We start from the raw sequence: 9,708 nt of genomic DNA on the forward strand, positions 1-9,708 counted from the left end.
AATGAAATCGTTAGAATCGGTTGCGGGGCGGGGTTTGCGCTTGGAAAAAGTCACGCCCCCACGCAATGCACTGCAGGCATACAAGGACCCAAAGTCGCCTTTTAACTGCCTGTTCAAAGCTATATTACATTTTGTTGATGGATATATTTATATATTACTAAAAATAATAACAACCTCAAAAACGTATTTAATAAATAAAATGACCTATTTCCCCACAAAAGTAATTTTCAAAACGAAAGCAACACATTGGAAATCTTATCAGGCGTCACGCAGGCGGCCTGTGGGGTCATGTTGGTGGAAATGTCATTCAGCGCAGCGGTTACTCAACTCATGGAGATCGGCTCCGAGAGACTGTCGTGAGGGATTCGGGCTGAAGTGTGGTGCTCATGGCTGGGCTGCTCTCCGCGGTGCGCTCCGGATCCAGAGCTTTACTGCGCTTTAACCCTGCAGCTGCTGGGAGACTCACCGCTGCTCGACCACGGGTGAGAGAGAGAGAGGACATGTGTTTATATTCCAGCACACTCACACTGATTTATTATATCTGATGTTTTCACTTTAAAAAGTATGTGATATGGTGTTGGTCTGTTTTGTCTTATGTATGAGTAAATTTGTGTATGTATAAACGTATGTGTGTGTGTATATATGCATATAAATATACAGTATATATATATATATATATACTTGTGTTATACATCAGTCATGTATACATGACTGACATGTGTTTGTTGTGATGTAACACATCTTTGTTGTGATGTAACTAATAACTGTGTCATGATGAGTAAGCTTGAACTGCTCTAGCTATATGTTATGACTCATAACCCCTTTCCTTCTTCCTCAGTTTTTAGCCCTGAACCGCCTTAAACCAGGATCATCCGCAGGGAATCGATACACATTCCCGCTCTTGTTTTATTCCACAGACGCACCTAAAGGTAAGGCATCACCAGACGTGTGACAGTATTTGTTTTCACTTGAATCATAATTTATAGACTGTCATAAAACTCTCAGATGGTAAAGCAAGCAGACCAGAGCTTCGGCCAGGAGGAGGAGGAGGAGGAGGAGGAAGGAAAGACTGGAAGAGTCGACTATTACAGGTAAACAACACTGAAACAGCATTCATGTTTTACCCCAGCATCTAAAGAAATGGTTTTAGGATCATTCAATTGTGACACTATTTTCATTACATTTAAACCTACTTTTCAGTTTCCTGTAACAAACTGCATTATCTTCGTAGGATTGTAATTTTTTTCTTAGCATTATTGCAGTAAGATTGAAGCATGTGTGTTTTTAACATGTCACTCAGGGAGACGTACCGTGGGACGATAAGGATTTCCGCTATGTTTTGATCACAATGGGAGGCGTTGCGTCCGTCCTGCTGTACCTCTACCTCAGAGATCCAGGCCGAGAGATTACCTGGAAGGATTTTGTCCATCGCTACCTGGACAGAGGACTGGTGAGAACAATGTCTGTGGTTTATGGTGAACATAGCTTCTCAATAACCTAAAGATGTGTGAAGAATGTTGGCAGTGTTGTGTGTCTTTTTCTCGATAATGAACACATTTCAAAGGTCTTCAAGGATCACGGCACACAGTGAAGTGCCATTGTGTCATTTTTCGCACTGAAACAGCCATTTTTCCGCACAGGTTGAGCGGTTAGAGGTGGTGAACAAACAGTTTGTGAGGGTCATCCTGGTCCCCGGGGCTGACAGCTCTGAAGGAGTGAGTTAGAATCATGTGTTGCACAGTAGCTCATGTTTTTGTGGAGTGGCACTGATATGTTGTGTGCCTTCAGAGCTACGTGTGGTTTAACATCGGCAGTGTGGACACGTTTGAGAGGAATCTGGAAACTGCTCACTATGAGCTGGGTCTGGAGCCGTCCCGTAGAGCAGCAGTGGTCTACACCTCCGAGAGTGACGGGTGAGTCTGGGATGACTCGGTGAAAGGAATTTTTATTATTTTATATATTATTTTAATTTTACGTGCATACATAAAACTCTACTGTTCAGAAGTTTGGGGTAAGATTTAAAAAAAAAAAAAAAGATTTTTAAGGCTCTTCTGCTCACCAAGGCTGCATTTATTTGATTAAAAATACAATAAAAACAGTAATATTGTGAAATATTAGTACAATAACTGTTTTCTATATTTTAAAATATAATTTATTTCTGTGATCAAAGCTGAATTTTCAGCATCATTACTCCAGTCTTCAGTGTCACATGATCTTCAGAAATCATTCTAATATGCTGATTTGCTGCTTCTTAAACAACATTATTATTATTATTATCAATGCTGAAAACAGTTGTGCTGCTTCATATTCTAGTCATGCATTTTTTTTTTGAGGAATCTCCGTTGAATAGAAAGTTCAAAAGAACAGAACTTTTTTTAATATTATAAGTCTTTAATGTCAATTAAAAATTAAATAAAAATATTAATTTCTGAATAAACATTAATTTATTTAAAAAACAATCTTAATGACTCCAAACCTTTGAACGGTGTAGAATATAATATGTTTATTAATGTGTAAAATTTAATATTTTGTAATTGTTCTTACCTGTTAATTATATTTTATTTTAATCTGTTTTGCCCAAAGTTTTGGTCTCATTTATTGCATTTTCTGTAATCAACACAATATGTTGACTATAGAAAATGTCAATCCATCAAAATGAACTGAAAAATATCAGTATAATGAAAGTAATTGAGTTTCAATATATTTATTTAAATTATGTTTTTAACAAATAGCAAAACATGTTTTCAATAAACGAGAATAAAAGCGTTCAAATAATGTGTTTTTAATAAATATATAATTATTTACATTTTGTGTTTTACATTTACATTTAGTCATTTAGCAGATGCTTTTATCCAAAGCGACTAACAAATGAGGACTATGGAAGCAATCAAAATCAACAAAAGAGCAATGATATACAAGTGCTATAACAAATCTCAGTTAGCTTAAAGTCGGCATGAAACGGTCTTTTCTTCTCTGCTGTGACGTATATCTGAGTGAAACGGCATCTGAAATGAGAGGGCGGGACTTGATTTCATCCTTCGGGAATTGATTGGATTGTTTTAAAGAGCATGCGAAACACATTTTCATCAATTCCATTCAGGTAAAGTAAAATTGTATAAATTATTGCATAAATAGGCCTAATAATTGCATAAATTAATAACATTAATTACCAAACTTAACGCAATACAACAAGATGAAGGCACTAGCTAACATGACATTAATAAGTTACTCAATATTAATAACTTGTAATATTGAGTTAAAACACATAAAAACACAAACCAACACATTGTCACCTGTGAAATGTTCTCTAATTTCGTCTGGAATTAGTTTCTCGTGGTTTTTACAACCATATGCTGCACAATATTGTGTCATTTACGAAAATTCATTGGTTTGTTGCTGTGAGTAATGAGCAGAGTCTGATATGTTTCAAGGTGACGGACGCATTGATGTGTCTAGAGCCGTAAACCACTACTAAATAATTATTAAATAAATAATATTAAACTTAACTAATATAAATATATTTATGCTACTATATCTTCCTCTTTCTCCAGGTCTTTTCTGATGAGTTTCATTCCCACCCTGCTTTTAATTGGCTTCTTGCTTTTCACTCTGCGACGTGGGCCAATGGGAGGAGGGATGGGCGGAGGAAGGGGCGGGCCCTTCAGCATGAGCGAATCAACCGCTAAGATGATGAAAGACAATATAGACATCAAGTTTAAGGATGTGGCTGGATGCGAAGAAGCCAAGGTGGAGATCATGGAGTTTGTCAATTTCCTAAAGAACCCACAACAATACCTGGATTTGGGTGCTAAGATCCCTAAGGTACGACCTACCAGAAGGAAAACAACTCAATATTATTGGCGGAGCATTGTTATTATTTAATGTTCTGTATTTTTTCAGGGTGCTGTGCTGTCAGGTCCTCCGGGAACAGGTAAAACGCTGCTCGCTAAAGCTACTGCAGGAGAGGCAAACGTTCCCTTTATTACAGTCAATGGTTCAGAGTTTCTGGAGATGTTTGTTGGAGTTGGTCCAGCCAGAGTAAGTTTGAGCAGTGAATCGATTGATCCGTTGATTTCCAATGATTATAAATTCTATTACAATTAAACATTCTCACCTGTAATGGCTTTCATTTGTGGTTGTTAGGTGAGAGACATGTTTGCTATGGCGAGGAAGAACGCCCCATGCATCCTCTTCATTGATGAGATTGATGCTGTGGGGAGGAAAAGGGGCGGAGGGAATTTCGGTGGGCAGAGTGAACAGGAAAACACACTCAATCAACTGTTGGTGGAAATGGATGGTAAGCGGTCCGAGGTTTGATAAAGAGGTCAGAGGACAGATGAAAATGTCATGGAACTCCTGTAGTTTAATTTGTATGCATGCTGTTGGGATCTTGACTTGTATTTAATCTGAAAAATCCTTTGTCAAATCAATTATAACTATTTTTGTTTTTTCAGGTTTCAATACAAGTACAAATGTTGTAGTTCTGGCTGGTACGAACAGGCCGGATGTCCTTGACCCTGCATTGATGCGACCAGGGAGGTTTGACAGACAAATTTACTTGGGTAAGAATTTCCCCTTCAGTTCAGTGCCACAGAATGTATATAATATTTAGTAGGCAAACCATTCACTCTTGTTCAGTTCGAATGCCATATGCTGGAATAGGAGCATATTCCTTCATCACCCGGTTGCTGATAGCACGCGCGCACAGGTGAGAACAGTGACCTGAACAGCACACATTGATATCTGTGTTTAAGCTAAACTCGTTTAAGCTTTGCCAGTTTAAACATTTAAGAGCCAGCAGTGAGAAAATTTGTGCGTGCGCTCATCCGAAGCGCACAAACTCGTGCCTCAGAACACGCGCAAATATTAAGCTTTCTCTGAAGTATTGTGTTTAAATGGACAAATTCATATAAAAATTATGTCTTGGTAAGTATCCTATAGCAGACATAGCCGGCTGAACGTACTGTATCAGTGCATTCTCTTGATACAAACCGAACCGTGAGTAAGTTGAACCGTTCCACCCCTAATATTTAGTGATCAAGCGATATATTACATCATTCGATGCAAGTAAGTTTCAGAAGTGTGTCTTTTATTTCGACAGCACTGGGACTTTTATTTTGACAGTACTGAGAATATCAGCACCTGAATGCAGACAAACAGGAGCTCCATTCTCCCCTTTTATTAGTTTACTGTCTTTAACAGTTCTGTCTAATAAATTATGTAAAAAGGAAAAAGTATAAAAATAGTATTATAGTCTATTATTATTAGTAGTAGTAGAAAGGTAAATGCTATAATACTTTATCATATACCATCAGCCTTCAACAAATACACAGTTAAATCATTTTGAATTATTTTTATTTTTTTTTTGAATCTTTGAATATCTAATAAATATTTAATTTCACCTGGTCTTTATTAAGAGAACATGAACGTATTGATACGTTCAGTGCACTGTCGGTTACTGTGTTTTGTTGTTGTTGTTGTTAAAAAAATAAATAAATACTATTAGGATTTCAGAATCAAGATGTTGCTATCTAAAGGATAAGTCTGTTTATTTTTTTAAGTTCTTTTTTTTAAGTTTACTTTTTTTTTCTAATTCAGTAAATATATTATGTAAATTAATTGCAGCAAGTGTTATTTACTGTCTTTAAAACGGAGTTGACCACTAACAGTATTCATGTGTAGTGGGCTTTGAACAAATATGTTCCAATATCTAAGGTTTGTACTCTGTCAATCCTTCAGGACCTCCTGATATTAAGGGTCGTGCATCCATATTCAAAGTGCATCTGCGGCCACTCAAACTGGACCCGAGTCTGGACCGTAATGCCATTGCGAGGAAGATGGCAGCTGCTACACCTGGGTTCACTGGTGAGTGAGCATTGACTTAGTTAGACACTCATTTTCCTATTGAACAGAATAAATGTGCAAGCCATAGCAGAAAAATTATATGTTGTATGATAATTATGTATTTGAAATTCATGTTTGAGCGTAGGCTGATGTAGTTGTTATGATAATTAAGTAATCATAAGTGTAGCCATAATATTGCTGTGTTATTGCTATATAAAGACCCTAATTTTTCTCTCCTCCAGGTGCTGATATTGCAAATGTCTGTAATGAAGCAGCTCTCATTGCTGCTAGACATCTGAATGAATTCATCAATGTTAAGCACTTTGAGCAGGCCATCGACAGAGTCATCGGAGGTAAACGGAAGAGCTTAGAATTGCAGCATATCCTACAAACATCCTACTAAGTATGATGTACATGTTCAGATCTGTAAGTCATATTAGTGACGATAGCAGTGACCTGTGGTGTACCTCAGGATTCAGTCCTGGGTCCCATTCTTTTTCTTGTCTACATGCTTCCTTCCATTAGATAACGCAAAGTAGGGATATAGATTTTCTTAATTCATTCCTTTTTAGTGGTGCTGAAGCTTTCCATATATGATTGCTTGAGTTGGCTTATGCAGCTTTAACTATCCTAAATTTAAAATTAAAATACATTTCTTAGTAATGTCATATTGTTTGCTCTAATGTTACAGGTCTGGAGAAGAAGACTCAGGTTTTACAACCCACTGAGAAAAAGACTGTAGCCTATCATGAAGCAGGGCATGCTGTAGTGGGCTGGTTTCTCCAACATGCTGACCCATTGCTCAAGGTGATGTAATTTCCCAAAATATATTTTAAATCCCAATGACTTAAGTCACCAAATGAAATAAATAACATGTATTTTAGCTTCAAATGAAAAAATGTTCATTGCTTTGTCATTAGCTTTGCTTAAAAAAAGTTAACAATGATCAAGGGGCAAAACTGACTATGTATAAACTATGAACTTCATGTTACAGCACCAGGAGTAGCATTGTAGCTACATAGTTCAATTTAAATTGCGTCAATCATCTTTAAATTGTTTTATTGAAATTTATTGGATTCGTTCACACATTCCAGGTTTCCATAATTCCAAGAGGGAAAGGCCTGGGCTATGCACAGTACCTTCCAAAAGAGCAGTATTTATATACACGGGAGCAGCTGTTCGACAGGATGTGTATGATGCTTGGTGGGCGTGTGGCCGAGCGGGTGTTTTTTGACAGGATCACAACTGGGGCTCATGACGACCTTAAGAAGGTCACACAGTCAGCATATGCTCAGGTAGAGATATTGTGCTTGCTTTGGATCATAAATTCAGTGGTTCAGTGTGCTACAGCATTTGCTGTAGCAGCATGGCAACATTATGTATTTTTTATTCATTTAGCAGAAGCTTTTATCCAAATGTACAATTCAGTACATACAGGTACAATCCATTTGGAGTAGAGCTGAAACTAATAATTATTTTGTTAAACTGCTAACGATCTAATGGCTGTTAAAGTGATTCTTAGACTGTTCTGGCAGTTAATGCAATGATTAATCAACACAGTTGTGATAGCCCATTAATTGCTTCTTGAGACTTTCAACCTATAACTTCTTTATTACAAGCCAAATCTTTGGCATATATCAACTTTATTTGACAGTTTTCTTCCCCTACTTTTCTGTTGTAGATTGTTCAGTTTGGCATGAGCGAGAAAGTGGGGCAGGTGTCATTTGACTTGCCCCGACAGGGTGAGATGGTTCTGGAGAAGCCCTACAGTGAGGCTACGGCAGAACTCATTGATGAGGAGGTCAGAGATCTGGTTGACCGGGCCTTTCAGAGAACACTGGAACTCGTCATTGAGAAACGAGAGCAGGTGGAGATGGTGAGAACAACCAACATCCTGATGTTATTTTATCCTGGAAAACAGTGGTGCCTCATGGTGTGCTTGGATTTTTAGCTTTAAATAGTGTGAAATCTAGTTGCCATTACAACAGCTCTCAAAGTAATGCCAGAGATGTCAGAACTAATGTCCTGCGGGAGTGCCTCAAGGTTCAGTCATTGGTCCCATTATTTTTCTCATCTACTTGCTTCCTTTCTTTAAATAAGGCAAATTAGCACTATAATCTTCAACAGTCATGTTGAGGTCACTCAGCTCTACCTTAAATCAAAGTTTTTAGTTCATACTATGAGATTTATAGCTCTGATTTGAGTGAAGTTAAGCTTTCAAAAGGGCTTTACACACTGCACTTAATCCTGGGTTATCGTCGTTCTAAACCCTGCTTTAAACCCTTGATAAAAGAACATTTCATGCTTGTAATTGAGAAGTGGGGCTAGCACCGCTTTTTACCCGGGGTTAAGGCTGGCAATGCTTTTGCAGTATTAACCCTGCATTGCAGTGGCAAACTTGTACCATGTGAAATGATGCGGTGTTACAATGTAACTACTAGATGCTTAGCAACAGACATCTAGTTGCGTTCCTCGTATTCACATGCTTTGCAAAGTGACAGGAACACAGCATCCAGTCTATTCAGGGGCTTGAGGGGAAAATTGTCAAATGGTGATGAAAATGCATCAGTTTCATTGGAGAGTTTAATTCTAACGTATATAGTTTGAAAAGTCCAATCAGGAAAAACTTGAATGCACAGTGTGAAATGTCAGCTTATCAATACAAAGAAAGAATTGTTAACCCCAGGAACAATTATGAGCGGTGTACAACATGAACCAAAATCACCCAGGATTCTGTTTTTCCAGGATTTAGAATGACCCAGGGTTAAATATTTCAAGCGTGAAAAGCTGTTAAGTGACCATCTCTGTCAGGTGGTTGATGCAAATATGCATTTGTTTTTGTGAATAGGTTGGTAAGCGTTTGCTGGAAAAAGAAGTTCTAGACAAAGCTGATATGATAGAGTTGCTGGGGCCCAGGCCATTTGAGGAGAAGTCCACATATGAGGAGTTTGTGGAGGGCACTGGAAGCTTTGAGGAAGATACAAGTCTTCCAGAAGGGTTGAAGGACTGGAACAAAGAGAGAGGAGAAACCCAGGAAGAACCTCCAGCTTCACAGGAAAAACAGGCTGCTTGAAACAAATAATTTCCACCTGCCTCTGACACTTGCCTTACTGTGGAAACTCAGTGGGAAAGTCTTCTTGGCTTAAAAGAGGAAGATTGTGAATTTTGTTGCTATTTACATTTCAGTTTCTTTGTTAATTCAAAGCAGGGGATTTTTACTGAATTTGAAATGCCTTAATTTGTGCATTATGTCGGCATAAACTATACTTGATAAACTTAAACACCCAACACCATGAACTCTTTATGCCAGGTCAACAACTTAGAATTATCTTATTTGTTATTTTTTATCCTTCTATTTCTGCCATTATATCATAAACTAAATTCTATCATTTTTATTCTCTCTTCCTCTTAATAGAAGTGTAAGAAATGTATATTTGTACAACTTTCATTTGTGTGTTCTAAGAAAAAAAAAAGTTTTGAAAGTGAAATTGTGATTATTTAAATTAAAGGTGTTGTTTCATACATTGTATTTCTCATGGTCTACTTATAATGTAAGTCAAGGTTTCTTGCACAAAAAACAGTCTGTCATAATGTATTCTTTCATGACCAATTTCCACCTTTTATCTGACCCTAGGAATTAATTGGATCATTTTTGCAGCTTGAAACTCTTAGTATACATATTTATGAATTCACCACTTCTCCACTGTTATATTTACAGTTTCTAATCTGCAGAAAGGGCAAAAACCTTTTCTAGCACTTAAAATGTTGTTATATTGTATCTCTATGCACCATACAGTCTACACTGCCATCAGCCAGAAGTAGGGCAGAGCTAGATGATTTATCATACTTCCTCTTCCAAGCATT

General features: G+C 37.4%; 1 protein-coding gene across 1 annotated transcript; it reads left to right on the forward strand.

Moving 5' to 3' along the window:
* The first annotated feature begins 280 nt into the window (after positions 1–280).
* Positions 281–9,298, forward strand: LOC107723988 (AFG3-like protein 1). The gene is made up of 16 exons (XM_016532748.1): positions 281–482; positions 839–929; positions 1,006–1,091; positions 1,301–1,450; positions 1,641–1,715; positions 1,789–1,913; positions 3,552–3,822; positions 3,901–4,038; positions 4,144–4,297; positions 4,455–4,562; positions 5,740–5,865; positions 6,087–6,197; positions 6,536–6,651; positions 6,939–7,139; positions 7,526–7,720; positions 8,693–9,298. The coding sequence occupies exons 1-16, from the start codon at positions 387–389 to the stop codon at positions 8,915–8,917; spliced, it is 2,268 nt and encodes a 755-aa protein (XP_016388234.1). The 5' UTR covers positions 281–386; the 3' UTR covers positions 8,918–9,298.
* Positions 9,299–9,708: the final 410 nt, after the last annotated feature.

Source organism: Sinocyclocheilus rhinocerous, unplaced genomic scaffold (genome assembly GCF_001515625.1).
Source record: "Sinocyclocheilus rhinocerous isolate Xijiao unplaced genomic scaffold, SAMN03320098_v1.1 scaffold63, whole genome shotgun sequence".
Lineage (NCBI taxonomy): Eukaryota > Metazoa > Chordata > Actinopteri > Cypriniformes > Cyprinidae > Sinocyclocheilus > Sinocyclocheilus rhinocerous.

Excerpts from the sequence above, each read along its gene's own strand:
- LOC107723988 (XM_016532748.1), top strand. The coding sequence starts at position 387 with ATGGCTGGGCTGCTCTCCGCGGTGCGCTCCGGATCCAGAGCTTTACTG. Across the intron at positions 930-1,005 it reads TTCCACAGACGCACCTAAAG|ATGGTAAAGCAAGCAGACCA; the intron begins GTAAGGCATCAC and ends TAAAACTCTCAG. Across the intron at positions 4,563-5,739 it reads TGACAGACAAATTTACTTGG|GACCTCCTGATATTAAGGGT; the intron begins GTAAGAATTTCC and ends TCAATCCTTCAG.